The 19,606-nt window shown below is 39.3% G+C and overlaps 2 protein-coding genes across 7 annotated transcripts in view; both read left to right on the forward strand.

Annotated features, from left to right (window-relative positions):
- Window positions 1-13,827: 13,827 nt before the first annotated feature.
- On the forward strand, window positions 13,828-15,745 carry cimip5 (ciliary microtubule inner protein 5; the record flags this gene model as incomplete). The annotated part of the gene is made up of 3 exons (XM_079842431.1): window positions 13,828-14,060; window positions 14,378-14,417; window positions 15,548-15,745. 3 exons carry the CDS (start codon window positions 13,828-13,830, stop codon window positions 15,743-15,745), a joined length of 471 nt encoding a protein of 156 aa, XP_079698557.1.
- A 2,374-nt stretch (window positions 15,746-18,119) lies between these two features.
- Window positions 18,120-19,606, forward strand: part of rock2a (rho-associated, coiled-coil containing protein kinase 2a) — a 60,245-nt gene continuing 58,758 nt past the window's right edge. For 5 of the 6 annotated variants that reach the window (XR_013818490.1, XR_013818491.1, XM_079843548.1 and 2 more), the window contains exon 1: window positions 18,177-18,991. Coding sequence is in view for 4 of the 6 variants with exons in the window: in XM_079843548.1 (XP_079699674.1) it covers window positions 18,893-18,991 (99 nt within the window). In the remaining 2 variants the exon portion in view is untranslated. Of the gene's footprint in view, window positions 18,992-19,606 lie in introns of all 6 variants that reach the window. The other variant, XM_079843549.1, reaches the window with a different exon arrangement.

Genomic DNA, 19,606 nt, shown 5'->3' on the forward strand with positions numbered 1-19,606 from the left:
TACCTAGTGAGGAATGGTAAAGGGTATTATGTGCAAATTCAGCCCATATTAAATGGGAGCTCCATGTGGATTGGTTGTCTGCAACCAGGCACCTCAGTGTCTTTTCAATTTCTTGATTTACCCTCTCAGTTTGGCCATTTGACTGGGGGTGGAAGCCAGAGGACAGGCTGATGGAAGATCCGATGAGTCGGCCAAACGCCTTCCAGAACCGGGAAGTAAACTGCGGTCCCCGATCAGAAACCATATCCTGGGGAAAGCCGTGGATTCTGAACACATGCTTCATCAATAGTTCCGCAGTTTGGCTAGCTGTGGGGAGCTTGGACAAAGGTAGGAGGTGACAAGTCTTAGAAAATCTGTCTACCACTACAAGGATTACCGTGTTTCCTTGAGACTGTGGCAAGCCTGTAATGAAGTCCAAGGAAATGTGGGACCATGGGCGTCTTGGAATGGGCAGAGGGCGCAGCAGGCCATGAGGGTGGGTCCTTGGCTCCTTGTTCTGAGCACAGATGGAGCAAGCGGCAACAAAAGCCCGGACGTCCCTCTGCAATCTAGGCCACCAGAACTTCCTCTGGATGTGCTTGCATGTCTTTGTGATCCCAGGGTGTCCAGAAGGGAGGGAAGCATGAGCCCACTGCAAAACCTTAGAACGTAGAAGGTTAGGAACAAAGAGACACCCTGGAGGGCCATTACCTGGACCTGGCTGCTGCCGTTGAGCCCTCTTGACTGCCGTTTCAATATCCCATTGAATGGGAGCTACCACTCTGGAAGTGGGGAGAATGGGTTCTGGACAACACTCCACTTCTGGTGGTTCAAACTGCCTTGAGAGTGCGTCTGGCTTGAGATTCTTAGAACCTGGGCGATAGGAGAGAGTAAAGTTAAACCGATTAAAAAAGAGGGCCCATCGGGCTTGTCGGGCATTCAATCTCTTTGCCTGCTGGATGTAAGTGAGATTTTTATGGTCCGTCCAGATGAGGAATGGCTGTTTGGCCCCCTCCAGCCAGTGCCTCCACTCCTCTAAAGCCATCTTGACAGCCAGCAGCTCCCGGTTCCCAATATCATAATTCCTCTGTGTTGAGGTAAGCTGACGAGAGAAGAAAGCGCACGGGTGAAGCTTGTTATCGCACTTACTTCTCTGTGACAAGACAGCACCTACTCCTACGTCAGAGGCGTCCACCTCCAACACAAAAGGTAGCTCTGGATCAGGGAGGGTTAAGATTGGGGCAGATGTAAAGAGCTGTTTTAGTCTGTTGAAGGCATGATCTGCTCTGCTGGTCCACATAAATGGCCTAGTTGAATTCCTGGTCAATGCGGAAAGAGGCTCGGCAACAGAACTGAAGTTTCTAATGAATCTTCTATAAAAATTGGAAAAGCCCAGAAAGCGCTGTACCTGCTTCACTGAAGTTGGTTGTGGCCAATCCAAAACTGCTTGAATCTTGCCTGGATCCATCTGAAGGCTGCCTTTTGATACTGTGAAGCCGAGGAAGGAAACTTCTGGAACATGAAATTCACTCTTTTCCAACTTTACATAAAGCTTATGTTTCAGTAGCTGGGCCAGGACCTGTTTGACCTGCTGAACATGCTCTTCGTAATTTCGGGAGAAAATCAAAATATCATCCAGATAGACAAAAACAAATATATTCAGCATTTCTCTGAGAACATCATTAATAAAGGCTTGGAAGACAGCTGGTGCATTGACCAGGCCAAACGGCATTACCTGGTATTCGTAGTGGCCTGTCGGGGTGTTGAATGCCGTCTTCCACTCATCCCCCTCACGGATTCTAACTAGATGGTATGCATTACGAAGGTCAAGTTTCGTAAAGATGGTAGCCCCTTGCAGAATTTCAAAAGCTGTGGACATAAGAGGGAGAGGGTATCGGTTCTTGATGGTTATATGGTTTAAACCCCGATAGTCTATGCAGGGTCGGAGACCCCCGTCCTTCTTTTCAACAAAAAAAAAGCCGGCCCCTGCAGGTGAGGTGGATGGACGGATGAATCCACTGTCCAAGGCTTCTTTGAGATATTGGTCCATGGCTAATCTCTCAGGGCCAGAGAGGGAATAGAGCCTTCCACGTGGTGGGCAAGTACCAGGAACTAATTCAATAGTGCAGTCATAAGCTCTATGAGGTGGTAGTGTAGCAGCTTGGGACTTACTGAAGACTTCCTTGAGGTCTGCATACTCCTGGGGGACTCGGGATAACTCAGGATAATGAGCAAGAGACTTGGTAGCAGTTGGCTTCATTTCAGGAACGGCCATGACTTCTGTGGATTGTGTCTCAGAAATAAATGCAGATCTCCCCCTGGAGATGTCTAGTGAGGGTTCTGAAAATGTCTCTAATAACTTGGAAGAATGGCAGAAGGCATTATCTAAAATTTGGCAGTCAGATCCCCAGGTCCTAACGACCCCTTGGGACCAGTCAATGTGTGGGTTGTGTAAAGTCAGCCAAGGGAAGCCGAGGATTAGAGGAAGTTTAGGAGAATGAATCAGGAAGAACTGTATCCATTCCTGATGTTGGCCCACCTGTAGCTGGAGAGGTGGAGTACATTGATTAACTTCTCCTGAACCCAGAGGACTGCCATCCACTGCTGTGATGTTAAGGGGTTTCTGGAGAGTCGCTGGCTGGATAGTGAGTCTCTTAGCCATCTCATAGTCCATAAAACTCCCAGCAGCCCCAGAGTCAACAAAGGCACATACTTGGTGATGTTGGTTACCATGGGTGACAGTAGCTTGGATTGTCAGACCTGAGGTTGCTGAGCAGGGGAATGTTTCTATTCTCGCCCTGGCCCCCCTCCTCCTGGGCGAGAGTTGGCTTTTCCCGACAACTCAGGACAGGCAAAGCGAAAGTGACCTGGCTTGCCACAGTAGAGACTAGAGATTTCTCCCTTATCCGTCGGTTGCGCTCGGTTTGGGAAATTCTGGTTCCGCCCAGCTGCATGGGCTCCTCGGGGGCACTAGGAGATGAAGGCAGCTTAACAGCGCTGGCTGACTCGAAAAATCTAGTCTCCTGTTGTCGCTCCTGCTGGCGTTCCCTGAGCCGATGATCTACCCGGATAGCCACGTCAATGAGGGACTCGAGGTCAGGCGCAGTGTCTCGGAAGGCTAACTCATCCTTGATATCAGGAGACAAAGCATGGTGAAAGGTAGCCCTCAAGGCCCGTTGATCCCACCCACTCTCTGTGGCAAGAGTGCGAAACTCTATAGCGAACTCTGCTGCACTTCGAGTACCTTGAGAGAGGTGTAGCAGGCGGTGATCAACATCCCCCCTGCTGGCTGGATGGTGAAAAACTCTTTTCATCTCAGAAATGAATGTATGGCAGTTAGTTGTTACTGGAGAACTCTGGTCCCACAAAGCAGAGGCCCAGTCCAAAGCTTTACCCGTTAGGAGTGTAATAATGTAGGCCACCTTACTATTCTCTGTAGGAAAGCTGCTGGGTTGAAGCTGGAAGGCCAGGGTACACTGGGTAATAAACCCTCTGCATCTCTCGGGACTGCCATCGAACCTCTCTGGTGCTGGTAACTTGGGCTCTGATGGGAGTGGGAACATGGATCTGTCTGGAGGACCAGGGGGTGACTGAAGTTCTTGGGATGAAGCGGCTTGAGACTGGAGACTCAAAATCTGGAGAATCTCTGACAGCGCCTGGTCATGTCGCTGTATGGTTGTTGCTTGATCTGAGAGGGCTGCCAAAATACGGTCCACATTAGAGGGTGGTGAAGGTCCTTCTGCTGGGCTCCCTTCCATGGTTCAGTCTTGCTGTAAGGATGTCGCCCTTGGCTGGACTTGAACCCGGGTCTCTGGTGTTCTAAGTGTGGTGTGTTCTCCACTGAGCTAACTCCCAGACAATGGAACCCAAGAGCAGAAGAGTAAAGAGTCAAGAGACTTGAGTCTTCCAAAAAATAAAAATAGTCTTTACTTGAGAAACCAAAGCACAAAGTACAAATGAACTAGGAGAGCAGAGCTTCCATAAAACAGAGAAACAAAAATAGACACAAGGGTCAAAAAATGTACAATAAAGGCACAAAACTTATCTTGAGATCTGGAGACAGGAGAACATAGGTTCAAGACTGAACATAATGGCAAGGAACAAGCACACTTATAAAGGGCAAGACACAGGTGAAGGGAATCAGGGCTAATGAGGAGAGTTCTGAGTAACCATTAAACACACTGGCACCATCTGCAGGAGTGGAGAGCACTGAGCATGGGGTTAAAGTGCCATCTGGAGACCTGGAGGGAGCATAACATGGACGCTTAAGGAGGGCACCCCCTGCAGGCTAGGAGTGGAACGGCATCCTAGAGATTGGATCATTACAGTATCTAAGGGAAACTGTGAGGTGGGGGCTCAATTCAACTGCCACAAGTTATCAGACCGAACTTGCATGCACTTACAAACACTCCCACACTAATACTTGCATTAATATGGACACACACACACTTCCATCTTTCACATACACACAAAAATATTTCATATTCGATGGCTTTGCAAAAGTAATTGGTGAAATGTTCGAGCAAAGAAAGAAAGGGACAGAATGAAATACAAAAAACACAAGGTTTTACCATTTCCTCTGCCAGGCGGAGAGCAGCCGTTTCCCCATTTTGTCTGCTTTGCGGCAAGATAATTACAGTCATCATGCCTCCATCTCTCTGTGGAAAGGATGCAGGGAAAAATAGCAATTACATAACAGCTTTGGAGAAGGCCATTGGACTGCAACCCTGCAGAGACGATTTTGCTGTAAAAAGTAACTGCGGAAGCCATCCCTGGTTCATTATCAGTCAGGGGTCAGCATGTTGTGTGGTGGTGGAAGCCCCCCATTTTGTACGTAGGAGGATGAAATAAGGAAAATTAAAGGAAGTACAACACAGTGGGGTCTTTTGATTCCTTATTTGACCCCTTTATCTGTGTTTTAACATTACTAAATGGTTTCTTCTATTATTATGTGTGATTGTTGAGCGCAGACCCCTGAAAGATATTAATAGTTTTTTGCCAAATGTACCTTGTCTGAATCTTTTCTCGTTTTCCTTGCTTGGAAGCCTTCGGTGTGTCTGGGCTTCATCAGAGATCACAAATGGAAAAGCGCTTGTGCTGCTAAAAAAAAGCCAAGTGATTTCCAGTCAAGTGAGCTCTTGATTGTGAGACAATTTGTGTCAGTCTTTTTCACTTTCCCCTAGACTTCTTGAAGGGCATAAAGCAGAAAGTGTAGAAGCATTTTAGCATATCTGTGCAACTTAATCACCGACTGGTAGAATATGTGTTCTTTTTGTGCATATTCATATTCATATTCATCGTCATCATCATCATCATCATCATCATCATCATCATCATCATCATCTTCTCTTTTTTTTTTGCATATTATATTTGCTGGGGCTAGTTGTCACATGAGGAAGGTATCAGAAGGGCTCTATTTCAAAGGTTTTAAATAAAAAATTAAATGTGTGTTTACTCTAGCTGGGGTTTTATATATTGGTTTCAATGAGCTGTGAATTCTGTCATTCAGACTAAAATTTGAACATCATCATATTCTTGTAATATCTGTTGGTAAATCAATAAACACAATAAGACCACAGTAGTACTTTCAGACCGCAGGGTCAACTATAAAAGAGACTGTGATTCTCAGAACTAAACAGCCCTTCATAAAAGTCAGGTCAGGGCAATATTAGGGCTATTTGTTTGCCAGAACAGTTGTTTGATATTATAGGGTGAATTCAGGTTGATTGGGACATTTTTTGCCATTGAGACGAGTGGAAAAAGTGACCCAATCAACCTGAATTCCCCCTACAATGCAATTTGGGCACTTTACATTTTTTTTATATTACTGATAAATCACCACATAAAACTTAATATTACAATCACAACGAAATTGCTTTTGTAAACTTTTTGATGTTATGCTACATAATGACTGTCAACTTTTTAAAATAATGTAAATAGTTAAACAGTATATGCACACAATATGATTACAGGTGCAATGTAATAGCCAAAGAAAATAAATAAATAAATAAACACACACTGGCATTTCAGTGCACCATTTCGACTAATTAGCTCTCCATCAGACATGTTGTGCTCCAGTTGAAGTAATTTCGATCAGTACTTTTCGAACAAGTTCTAGATCATTTAAAGGTTAAATAAATTATAGTCCTGTCGGCACACTCTTTTAGCTGCCAGACCTGACGTGTGATCAGGTGGAAATGATGTTGTGCATGTGCGACTGTTTCATCTCCATAACTAAAGAACCATGAACATATGATTTAAAAACGTGATTTTTAGTATATGATCCAAGTTCACTATGTTCAGAAGCGGTAATGTTCCTGTTGTGCCTTTGTCTCTTGGTGACTTCCGTTGCTTCTCATTTGATTTATAAAACATTTTTTTAATCAGACTAACATAGTATCACTACTGTAAAAAGTAATATACTATATCTACTTAATAAAATTGTGGCAACAGATTACAAGCAATATTATTCATTAAATTCAACAAATAAGAATTGAGTCAAATTTATTCCTTAAATGTCAACTCATTTAAAATGAGTACAATTTTAATAAAATTTAAACAAAAATATCTGAATAACAGAGAGATGCCAAAGATGAATGAAGAACTCTTAATTATTAAGATAATCTCTTAAAATAATTAACAATTTTTTTTGCCAACATTGAAGAGACCTGATCATAAAAAGCAGAATCACTGAAGGAAAGAGAAACAAAAGAACTACAACTCACTTCAGCCATGAAGACATTTAAGGGTTAGTTCACCCAAAAATGAAAATTCTGTCATTAATTACCTACCCTCATGTCGTTCGACACCCGTAAGACCTCCGTTCATCTTCGGAACACAAATGAAGATATTTTAGTTGAAATCCGATGGCTCAGAAAGGCTTTCATTGGCACAACACTCTCAAGACCCATAAAAGGTAGTAAAGACGTTGTTACAAAGTCCATCTCACTACAGTGGTTCTACAATAACTTTATAAAGCGACGAGAATAGTTTTTGTGCGCAAAAAAAACCTAAATAACGACTTATGTGATGACCGATTTCAAAACACAGCATCATGAAGCTTCGAAGCGTTATGAATCAGCGAGTCGAATCATGATTTTGAAATCTGTCATCACTATATAAGTCATTATTTAGGTTTTTTTTGCGCACAAAAACTATTCTCGTCGCTTTATAAAGTTATTGTAGAACCACTGTAATGAGATGGACTTTGTAACAACCTCTTTAGTACCTTTTATGGGTCTTGAGAGTGTACAGTGCATTGTGCCAATGGAGGCCTTTCTGAGCCATCGGATTTCAACTAAAATATCTTCATTTGTGTTCCGAAGATCCGTCTTACGGGTGTCGAATGACATGAGGGTAAGTAATTAATGACAGAATTTTCATTTTTGGGTGAACTAACCCTTTAAATCTCTCTTATTAGTTTTTATTTTTTATTAATATTCTTTATTCAATTCTATCTATTTACTTGTTCAGTCTACTTAGAGTGTATTATGCCTGATTGTCATCTTGTGTTATTCTGTTTGTATTATTTTGTGAACATGTATTGTCTTTTTGTATATTTTGTTTTTACTACTTGCATGTCCAGTGATGACACCTTTTCCCCTGTTTTTAGTTAAATTAAAAATAAAAAACTAACCTTAACTAACCTTATTACTAACCTTATTATAAAACAACTGACTTTATTTCTGTAATTCGTCTACAGTTCTTTTTGAGAATTAACAGAGCTTTAGATGTTTAGGTTTTAATAAAATGTTTGGTCACCATTATGGTGATCAGTGTTTGATATAGTTGGCCAGTTTGACTCTTGGCTTTTTATGTCGGTAATGTGTTTTTTGTAACAGTGTTTGCTAAAGCACATAATTTGTTGCAAATATAGGACATTTTAGATATTGGGAATTGTAATGTGAATGAAACACTTAAGAAATGATCTTTTCTGTTTTGGTTTTACAGCCAAATGTTACACTGTCACTTTTTTGTTGATTTTTATATCTCTATAATTCACTGATCGTTCTAGCTGTAATGTTATTTAATCGACAGGATGACTGACTGCTGTCAGATTTGATCACACTGCTGGAAAAGAACCTGCGGGAGAATAGCACGATGTTGGTGTATTTTAGTGCATTTTAGAATTATTAGTATAGAAATAAACACTCAAGGATACATGAACACAGTTTTTCTTAAGATTACTCATGGTGTATTGTATTGTCATACAATGTGGTTATGTACTGTTTATATCAGGTGCCCTGCTGGGACACAGTGTAATGTTTAATCAAAATTAATACCAAAGAAGAGACCACATCTCCCTTTAAACACCCACATGCAATATCTCAAGCCAGTGAATATTTATCAGACATATATGTCTGTACTCACACACTGACTCACTCGTAGATCATACACACACACATATATACTCTGTATACCTGTTTGTCTGCCTTTTTAATTCTGAGTTTTCTGTCTCACTGCTGATACGGCGGTGTTATTTTTTATTTTTTTCACCATCTGATAAAAATAAAGTCACTTTGTCAATGTGTAGGAGGCCCTTTGAGGAAATAGGGATAAACTCTTTCTAAGTTAATTAGCAGTCTCGAAAGACCAAATGAGAGAAGCAAAGTCCTGATAGAACTGAGGATCTGCCAGTCTGAATCAAAAGACTTTAAAAGAAACAACAGTTTTAGATTGGTAAAAGCATCCTGAAATAGTCGTTCTCTGATCTTATTGTACCATTCAGAGAGGGATTTCATCTCCCTCACTCTTTCTCTTCACCTTTACCAACAATTTTGTCACTTTGAGTAAGGCTGAGGGTAATGTGTGTGTGGGCGTTGTGCGTCAGGAATCGGATATCTATCCATAGGAAAAATTGCCTCTAATGGTTTCATTAAATGCGTTCATGGTGAAAGGCAGTAATTGGTTGGGGGGTGATGATTAAGCCTTGCTTAAAATGGGCTCGAAGATAGTACCCCACAAGGCCTTTGCAAATCAATAATATGGAGGTTTAAAAGCTGGAACTTACAGCCATCTCCCCCTGCTGTGGGGGTGACCGTCTGACATGCCTGGGGTGCCCATAACATTTTCTGTAATGGTTATGAGATATCAGAAATATCAGTGTTACACTTCGAAGCAAAAGGTCAAAACATTAAAAACTTAGATTAAAACTCTTTTTCTATGAATAACTTAAAGCTGCAGTCAGTAACTGTTTGCGCTCTAGCGGTTAATAAACAGAACTGCGTCTTGCGGAAGAACATTGCAGCCGGAGCTACTTCTCTCTGTTTATGTCTATGGCGAGTCACGCAGGGACTGTGCTCCTCCGTAGTGGTTTCTACCAGTCTGGTCTGAAATAGTCCCAATATAAACACTTATTATAAGTGTACCATAATGATTCAGAGTAAGACAAAAACACAGTTTGGAAAATGGATTCATGTTGTACATTCTCATTATATAAGTTTTGTAAATCTTGAACACAAAAAAGTTACGGACAGCAGCTTTAATCTGTCCTACTGTATCAGATATTAAATTGCAATATATTTAATCTTCTACATCATATATCATTTATTATCATCAAGTTACTGTTTTGTAATTGAATTGTGTGCATTCTGAATTCAGTGGCTATTTTCTTCTAAAGCCACAGTTTGCATGTATTTGCATGTATTTGTGTTCGTTTTGTATTAATAAATGCACATGACAGCACTGTGTGCAACCTAATCATATTAAGATTCAATTCCATTGAGTCAAGCAGCAGAGAAAACAACACTCTTCAAATGAATTCAGATGGGCTGCTAATTTAATGGGCTGGTTATACTGCTATGACACAAAGGCCATTCCTTTTTATTGAATTAGACAAATCCCAGATATATTGGTAAAGATATGTATTATTAGTTTTAACCAGGTTATTCAAGTCCTGTCCAGTGATGTTCTCTATCTGATGCATGGGCGTCGGAACCATTGTATGTGGGTGGGACAAGACCCACCCACTTTTTACGATCAATGATATTGGACCTACTCACTTTTATCGTCTCTAATTCAGCACATGTCTGTTTACCTACCCCTAACCGATAAAGGCTTATTATTAAACACGTTAGACACTTTATTTCCACTTTTCTAATATTTCCTTCATTTTTATTGAAAATAAATGCCTTTCCAATCTGATATGTGATGGGAAAAGGGTACTCCCTTTGATACTGAGTGAGTTCGGCAAAAGGCGGATTTCGAACCTCGGTTCGATTTGCGTCGAAACGTAATGTCATCCATCTTACCCCTGCACTATTGCCATTCTCAATGATATGGTGATTTCCCTAATTTTGTCTTTCCTAATCAGACGTTTAGCAAACAAGACGGTATATTTGTACTTAATGTAAATGGCATTTACTCAAGTAACATTCTTCTGAGAGGACCCACCCACATTTTTTTGGCTTCCGACGCCCATGATCTGATGGACACTCGGAATCTGACCTGTCTGACTCACTGCAGGTACAACATCACTTGCACCACAAAAGCTGAAGTCAGAACTACTGTCACAGTGAATCACAGGCTTTACTGGACTCAGATAAATTATTTAATGCTGTGACACAGTATGTGAACTCAGTTCAGCCCACAGCCCAGAAAGAGAAAAGTAGAAACTGCTCTCTAAAAATATGTCAGAAAAAAAAAAAAACTGTTAAACTCATAGTATTTAATTATGGACTGAAAATGAAAGTGTTGCTTAAATTGTTCTTTTTTACTTTCCTCTCTTTCATTTACATATTTGTGATTCACCTGCTGCTGCAAACTATAAGCAAATTATGGAGTATACTGCCCCCTTGAGGGCTACAGGAAAACAAGAAAAAAAAAAGTTAAAATAAAGAAGCCTAGGAAACATTACTGAAAAAAATTTATAATAACATTTTTTCAGACACCAGATTTAAGCACCAGGGTTAAGCATAGTCTCCGTCTAAAATGGATGTTTGAGCTGTTTTTACTGAAAGCAAGTTGCACTGACATATCTTCAATTATATCCTCCTGGGACCCACAAATAGACTTTTGTCCACTGTAGTGGACAATATATTTGAGTGAATTTCTCTGACATCATAACATGTCACATGTCCTGTAAAGAGCACATTCGGGGCTTTGCAGAGATACCAAATGTTTGGAGGTTTCACCAGGACAACAACTTCTTCTTGGTCTTTAAAATGGGCTGACATTAATGTTTAGCACTCTTATGGAAATATGATAATATTTTTTAATTATAATTTAAATCGGATTCATTTTTTAATTGTTTGTTAAAAATCAACATCTCAGGAAAATGTTATGGGGTTTCTAATCAAAATATGACTTTCTGTTACAAAACAGGGCATTGATTTCATGTCCACTGTAGTGGATGCCAAGACTCAAATCATGTTTATCAGGCATTTTGGAGACATAACAAGTGAATAGGGAAAGAAATTACATATCAATATTCCAATGAAATTTTAGATATTATTTTGAAAATGTTGCCAATTATTACTCCCATTATTACACTTATTTTTTCATTACATGTTGCACCAAGAACACATTAATATGCAAATTAGATGCAGTGTATAGATACATTGTATTGAATGGAAAAATCCAAGTATGGCCATTTTACCCACATATTTCATAAAGTAAAATGGTATATCAATGCATTTCATTATATCTTTCATAACATAGTTAGAATCATCTATAAACAAAGTTTGTTTTTAAAAAATCCTGAAACCTAAAAATTGATTGGTGAATTAAAAATAAATCCCATTGTTTTTGCCTACATGCAATTTCATGTCATTTTATTTTTTTAACAACTCAGTCCTGGTGTCAACTACAGAGGACATATCATAACATATATATTTTATTCCATTTGTTTCTTATGCTCTAAACAATGAAATGACATGAAAAAATACTAAATTCAAAACACTTTTTTTCTGGGTCCCAGGAGGATATCACTGCCATATTAAAGCTGGGACCAAAATGGGTCTTGCGTATGTTGCCCAGTTGGGGCCAACCTAGCGATAAGTGCAATTCTGCTTGAAATCCATGTGGGCAATTGGCAATCTTTGGGCCCTTTTTTTTTTTTTTTTTTTCAATTTCATACCCTGTGACCCTGCACCACAAAACCAGTCATAAGTCACACGAGTATATTTGTGGCAATAGCCAATAATACATTGTATGCGGGTCAAAATTATAGATTTTTCTTGTATGCCAAAAATCAATCAATTATTTAATATTATTAGTAATATGCATTGCTAGGACTGCATTTGGATAACTTTAAAGACGATGTTCTCAATATTTATACTTTTTTGCACCCTCAGATTCCAGATTGTCAAATAGTTGTATCTTGGCCAAATATATCCTAACAAACCATACATCAATGGAAAGCTTATTTATTAAGCTATCAATATTAATTAATTAAGCTACAATACTATTAATTATCTTTATCAATAAAAAAACTTTTTGCATGTGTTTGGCTGGGTTGTTTTGTATCAAGATCACATTTATAAATATTTTAAATGTCCTAATTGAACTAAGGCTAATCCTGACTTAATCTAAGCCCTGTCTGTGAAACCAGGCCTATATTTTTTTTACATAGTATTTACTTGGGATAACATTGATAAATGTTATTGATAATAAAATTATATAATGTTATTGTTTGTGTATTTATTGGATTTTTTTAATGTATGTGCCCTTTAACAGGTTCAAAAACACATTTCAAAATTTCAAAATGTTTTACAATAGAAAAATGTAAGAGAAAGGTTATGCAATTGTTAAAAGCAGTATTATTTTAGTATCCTTGGTTTACTATTATAGTTTTTTTTTTTATATTTTTAATTCGATTTTTTATGTTCTGTTTACATTTTCATTTTAGTTAAAGTTTTTGTATTTTTGTTGTGTTTTGTCATTTTTATTCATTTTTGTTTTCAAATATATAGTCTATATAGTTTTAAGTTATAGTTTAATTAGCTAGTTTGAGTAATTTCAGGACTTTTGCGTAAGGACAATGAGAAATGTTGCCTTGGCAACTAGCTTAAATAAAATATTTTTTTCTTTATATTTTAATTTCATTAATGTTTATTTTATTTCAATTAATGAATTGTTCATGCTTTAGTTAACGATAATCACCCTGTGGGTTAAAGACATTTTATGTTAACAGAGCAGGACTTTTACCCAGTAAACTCTCAATTAGAGGTAAAATGGAACAATGGAACAATTCATCCCTGTTTGGGAGAAGATTTTCAGAATCACCTGTCTCTAACCTCAGTGCGAAGGAATCTTCTCTAAAGTCAATTCAATTGAGTAGGCCTACATGTTTGTTCTCATCGGCAGTTACCTGCCCAAAACTACTGCCACAAACTTCATCAGGTTAGGGTGTTTGACTGCCTCATGTAATTGAGATAACCCCTTAAATGTTCATATTTAAACGTTTTGGATTAACAGCAGTGCTATTTTACAGGCCTATAGACTAGACCAGTTCATGCACTGTTATGTCACCAAACTGTCAGTCAGTGGCTTTTGTAATGCTCATGCTGTCATTGCTGCAGCGGATGTCTCGCCTCCTCGTGAATTAACAAAAGCTTTAAGAGAGTATCCCAGCATCGCCTGGCTGTCTCCCGGGGAAACGTCCCGGGTAAACAAGAGCGAATCTCCGCGCAACCGTGAGGCAGCAGCAGCAGCAGCCCTCGTGTCGTGTTGTGATTGCTGAAACTGGCGCACGCGAGACGTCCATCCACCTCAGAGCAAGACAGAGCGAAAAGAAAATATTTTACATTGAGTCACCATTTTAAGTTAAGTGGCTAAATAGGTCAAATGAACTTTACAGTGGCTTGAAATATATTTGTGTTTGATTGACGAGCTCAAGGGCTGTGAGCGATGGATAGAAAAGGAAACAAGCGGCGCGCCACTTCGGCTGGGTACCGTTTACCGGACCGACCCAATGGTCCTCTCGCCTCTCAGTCCTCGGTCTCAGTGTTCAGGCATTCAGCGGGCAGGACACGAAACACCGGTGAGACACCGGCGCAAGACGATGATACCCGAGATCCCGTAAAGCAAGACCAGGTTTGGAAAGAGTTTGTGCGCGCGGAGCGAACGGGTATGAAAGAATGGTAAGAAAGAGAATTTAATTCACTTTCACTGGAGTTACCTGTTTGTTACTCACTTTCCCTGGAGTTACGTTACTAATCTTTTCTTCCCCCTCTTAAATGTGCCATTGTTTGACCCGTTATTTGATACGGGATGGATTGTGGTTGACCGGCGCCCCCTGGAAGGTGTGCGTTACGGTTACTCATCCTCTTTACCAAATAAATATACAGCCGTGGTTACTGTACACAGAAACACCCTCATATAATAAAAATATGATGATTTCGCTTCTAAATATTTAATTGAGAATATCGCGTCGTAAATTCTTTATGGTTATTTACAGGGAGAAGAACTGGAGTTTCCTGATGAACTTTGACCAGCTGGTAAGAAACCCTCTATCAGCAATGCTCTTTGGCAATAACCCAGATGCTGTTTTTTTTTTTTTTTTTTTAGATTTACGCATTTCAATTAGGCTAATAGTAAAATTCCATCAAATTGAATTGAATAATTGAACAATCCTTAATATTTTTTTCAATTAAAATATAAGGAAATTCAATTTGATGGAATTTTAATATTACTTGAAATGTGTAAATCTGGAAAAAAAGGCTTAATTTTTTGAGTGTGATAAGTTTTTTTTAGAATATTGTTAAAATAAAATGTAAACATAATTTACTCTAGTTTTTAAAAGTTTGGAGTCAGTAAGAATAAAAAAAAAAATAGAAAGCTACTTAAAGCTACTTTCGTTCAGCAAGAATGCATTAAATTGAACATTTATGTCACAGAAGATCTATTTAAAAAAAGGCTGTTCTTTAAACTTTTTATTCACCAAAAAATCCTGGAAAAATTGTATCACTTTTTCCACAAAAATATTATGCAGCACAATGTTTTCAACATTAATAAGAAATGTTTATTGAGCACTGAATCACCACAGAACTGTTTTTTTTTTACTGTATTTTAGCTCAATTTAAAAAAATCTTACTGACCTAAAACGTTTGAACAGTATAATTTACAATGAAATAGTATTAAAATGATTTCCATCTCTTAGTTGAAAAAGTTATTGCACTTAATTATTATTTTTTTTTTTTCAAATTCTTGTTGATTTGGGTCCTGGCGCTTTCATGTTTATTTTCTTTAATGACTAGTGAACTCAAAAAATGAGTGAGAGCTGGATCCAAATGCAGTTATTTTATTAACAAAAAATAAATAAACAAATCAAAACAAGAAATAACATAAAAGTCCACAGTCTCCACACAAGACCAGGGGAACACAGGCTGGGATCATGAAGAATACAAAAAGCTATTTTATTTTACATGAAGCTGGTGATAGGCCTATGTTCATGTGATTAAATGCAATTCATGGCTACTGAAACTTTAATATATTGAATACTAAATACATGATTTTTATTGAAGGTATCATTCATATTCCGTTTCATAATGGAGTACATAAAGCTGCATTATTAGGTCTAAATGTTGTTCTTGTTCATTTAGTTGTATTACCCTTGTCATTCTCACAGGGCCATCCGCGTACAGAAACTCCTCTCCCCAGCTCTGTGTCTTTATATTCAGAGAGAGTCCCAAACACTAGTAACCAAATGTTTGGCAACGGCCTGTACACTGAGTTGGGCAAGGAGATGATTCGCCTGGACAACCTGCTAATCTTGACAGCGAACCACCGCAAGACCAAAAGGAATCCAGAGATGCATCCCTGCTGAGGTTTAACAGTGTGTTAAAAACACTCTATAGTATATTAGAAGAGATTTGATCCCTTCTTTTCATGCTTTTATCTATATACTACAGACTCAAGAGTGTTCAGTGGGTAACAGTTTGTTTTTTGGATGTATTTTTTTTCCCCTCTGGACAGCGCAAATCCCAGCTTCCAACCTGTGTATGTGTGTCTTTGCTGTATGTTTTGGCATCTTGTGTTGATGTTAATATGCATCTCTCAGAGTACTGTAATATGCTGGTGAGTAATCTATATTTAGAATAGACTGTTTGCATATTCATTTTAGATGAACACAGGTACTCTTCAGTGTATAAATGCAAATTAGTTACAGATTTGGATCAAAACTATTTTATCAGAGCTCTCTGGTATATTTTTCTGTTCTTGAAAAGGTTAGAGTTTTGCTTGCATCTCAAGAGAAACAAGACATTAGATGTGTTAGTTAAATCTTCACAGTTAAGTTTACATAAAATCAGCCAATTGAGACATTTTATCCATGAACCATTAGGAGTAATAGAACTGGAATGTTTTGCCAAGAACTACTACGTTTATAATGTTTTTTAAAGATTGCCAAATTATATTCCAATAAAGATTTTCTCCTTTTTAAACAGGTACGTGTGCCTTCTTTTTGGCTCTGAATCCTTTTTTCTCCTTTGAATTTTGAAAGAAAGAAGGGTGGAAATAGGATTGGGAAATGACACAAGCAAGATCACCGTGGTGTCAAAAAGTTTGAACTTTTTATTTTTCCTAGTAATTTGATGTGTACTAATAACTGAGTTGAAATTTGAGGGAGGTTAAAAATGCAGAAAATAGAGGGTCAGTTTAATCATGCTTGTGAGAAAAATACATTCAGGTAATATTAGTACTGCCAGGTTATTTCTTATGTAGCCCATGTGCCATTAGAGATCAAACGCACCCTCTAGTGGAAGAATTTGCCCTCTTAAATAATATCAACAAGTGAACATTTACTTCATAATGTAGTTGCACCGACAAGAGGTCGCTGTTGCACTCTTTCAGTGGGGAGTTTCTTTGCTTCTTCACTGTTCCCACGTGCTTCTTCAAAATGATACAATTTCATTTGAGACTATATTTATGAAGGGGTAATTTATGAACCACCCAATAGGCCATTAATGGTCCATAATTGAGACCAACACTGCCTGTTAATTTAATTTGAAAACAAATCATATTGGATATAGGCCTATATGCTCTTCCTTATATTCACAGAATAAGTAGTAGGCTACATTTCAATGTAATAAAAATAATTAACTAAAAAGTCAGTTTACAGGCCAGCATCGCATTGCAGCAACCCGATTCATTGTGAGTTTCAGCATCATGTGTTGTCAACTCACATTTTGTAGGCCTTTGGATGAATATTTGAATGCCATCCAGATCTGAATTCTGACTTGTGACGCAGCTTGAATCATAATATGGCACCGTGTTCGTTTGTTGGCCAGGGGAGAACTGACTGAGCCTGGTTTCTTTCTCCATTCTGTCACCTGGTGGAGTTTGGGTTCCTTGCCACTGTCACCACTATAGCTTGCTTAGCTGGGGACACTTAATATTCAATTGTACTGTAAAGTTGTATGAGAACTGATCTGAGCTTGACGATGACATCAATTTTTGCAGAACTGCTTTATAGATGAAATCAGCTCATTAGATAGCTAATTGAGGAACTTTACAACAGGACTGAATCAACACTGAACTGACTTCAGATGAACAACTGTCAAAGTGCATAATTTTCCTGTTATCACTGTAAAGCTGCTTTAAAACAACCTGTAGGCCTATTGTAAAGCGCTATATAAATAAAGTTGACTTGGCTTGACTTTTTGGAAACGCAGCCCAGTTCAGTCAACTCACGATGATAGCCTAAACTTTATTCATAAACATTGTGTTTAGAAATGATGTTGAGCAAAACAATGCGACTGATCTTCTGTGATACGTGGTGGGTGTGAGAATGATATCCGCCGGAGGATATTTACATTCATCCGTGTGCTGCTTCGTGGGCGAGTCAGAGAGAATAGGGGCTTATGGGTAAAGAAGACTGCTGTTATCGTCGACGTAAGTGATGGATTCATTTAAGCGGATCGGCTCTTTTGAACAACTCATTCCAAAGAATCGTTTACAAAAACGATTCAGCAACTCTTTCACTCCATGACGCAATTGCACTATCACGTGGTCCTTGATATCTTAGCATGGCATATTGAATACTGTAAAACCTTTATATGGCGCTATTTTTGCTGTTTACGTTTTAGTTTAGCAATTTAGAACTTAAAATAATTAATTACTCGCTACTTTCAGAAACGCTCGTGCGACTCTGCTTGTGAGCCGGGTCAAATGATTCATTGAAAGATCCGAGTCAAAAGAACGATTCGCTCACGGATCGGACATCGCTAGTTGATGCCAGAAAAACGAACTCGAGGCTCGAGCTACCTGCTGGAATACCGAGGAACTGATCCGCGGAACTGGCGCGAGCGACCTAATCCACTAACGACATTCGGAGACCACTTTAGGAAAGCACTCGCGAGTAACTTTAAACAATTAACTTTATCAGAAATATAATACACACTGGTTCCGTTTCACGTCGCAGTTAAGTGTATTGCAGGAATGCGTTGGAGTTTGTTGTCTGGTCGACTCCAACAGATGCTCGCCTTTGAACAACAGCAGCGTTGTTTATGAACGGGGGAAGATTTGAAGTCAGGCTCAGCCAGTCCGGAGCGCCTGGGAGAGGGGGAGAGGAGACGAGGGGAGGGAGGAGAGAGGCGGGGAGGAGAGGAGAGGGGCGCCCAGAAAACGCCCTGCTGCTGAATCCTCTCAAAATTAAAACTTTATCGCGCCATTGACGGTACGCTCGCATGAAAGGATGGGAAGTTTGATCCCGCTCACTTGTTTAAAGTAAGTTAACCACTTGATAGATCAATTTTGAGGAGAAGTTTGGAAAACCTCAGTTGTTCCCATTGGATTATTTTTTTCTTGCTTTATTCTGGACAAGCCCGGGGTACTTTTTGGAGGGCGGCGAGTCGGAGGCTGTCTAGGCCCGCTGCTCGACAACTTGAAAGAAGATCTTCTATCTTTAATGTGAACCAGAAAAGTTGTGCAGATCGCTCTTCATTGCTCATACTGGCGCCAGGACAAGGTAAAAATGTCGCTAGGAGCGGAGAGAAGGATGGAAAACCGGCTGATACAACTGGAAGCCATGATCAAAGAGCCGCGGTCTGCGATCAACTTGGAAAGTTTGCTGGTAAGTTCACCGTCATTTTTCATGAATGTTTAATGCGCCTCGAAGATCCGTTGCCTAGTGACACGAGGGGGAAAAGAAATAGCACGCGAACAACTTAACCGCGATGGTGCATTGCAGAAATGAACGTTACAGTGAACAGTGAGGAAGCTCAGAGTGCACGTTGATGTCTCTTTTAATATGCTCGGCATTTGTACACAAACATCGCCCCCACTTCCTACTTTCCTTGTCGTCAACTTGCGGGTAACCTCAAGTCCCAAACTCTTCGTATAAAACTATTCTCATGCCCACTTGCCATATTTGAATAACTCTGCTGCGTCAAGTTCTGAGTTCATCTGTTGCCTCTGTCCAAATATAGTAATATTGTTGGCCTGCAACATGACAATTTCGTAATTCCCCCTTCCTGCTGTTGAAGGGTTGTTTGGTTCTGGAAGTAGACTCTGCTATTAACTCGCCTGCAGGTGAAGGCATTGGACACATATTTCTGAGAGCAGGAATATTCACAGGCTGATCTAATCTTTCCAAATAGAAAGGCATTTTTTTTGTCAACTTATAGAAGATGCCCGTTCGCTGTGTGTGTGTGTGTGTGTGTGTGTGTGTGTGTGTGTGTGTTTGTGG

The sequence above is a fragment of the Gobio gobio genome (assembly GCF_949357685.1).
Source record: "Gobio gobio genome assembly, chromosome: 18".
In the NCBI taxonomy this organism is placed as follows: domain Eukaryota; kingdom Metazoa; phylum Chordata; class Actinopteri; order Cypriniformes; family Gobionidae; genus Gobio; species Gobio gobio.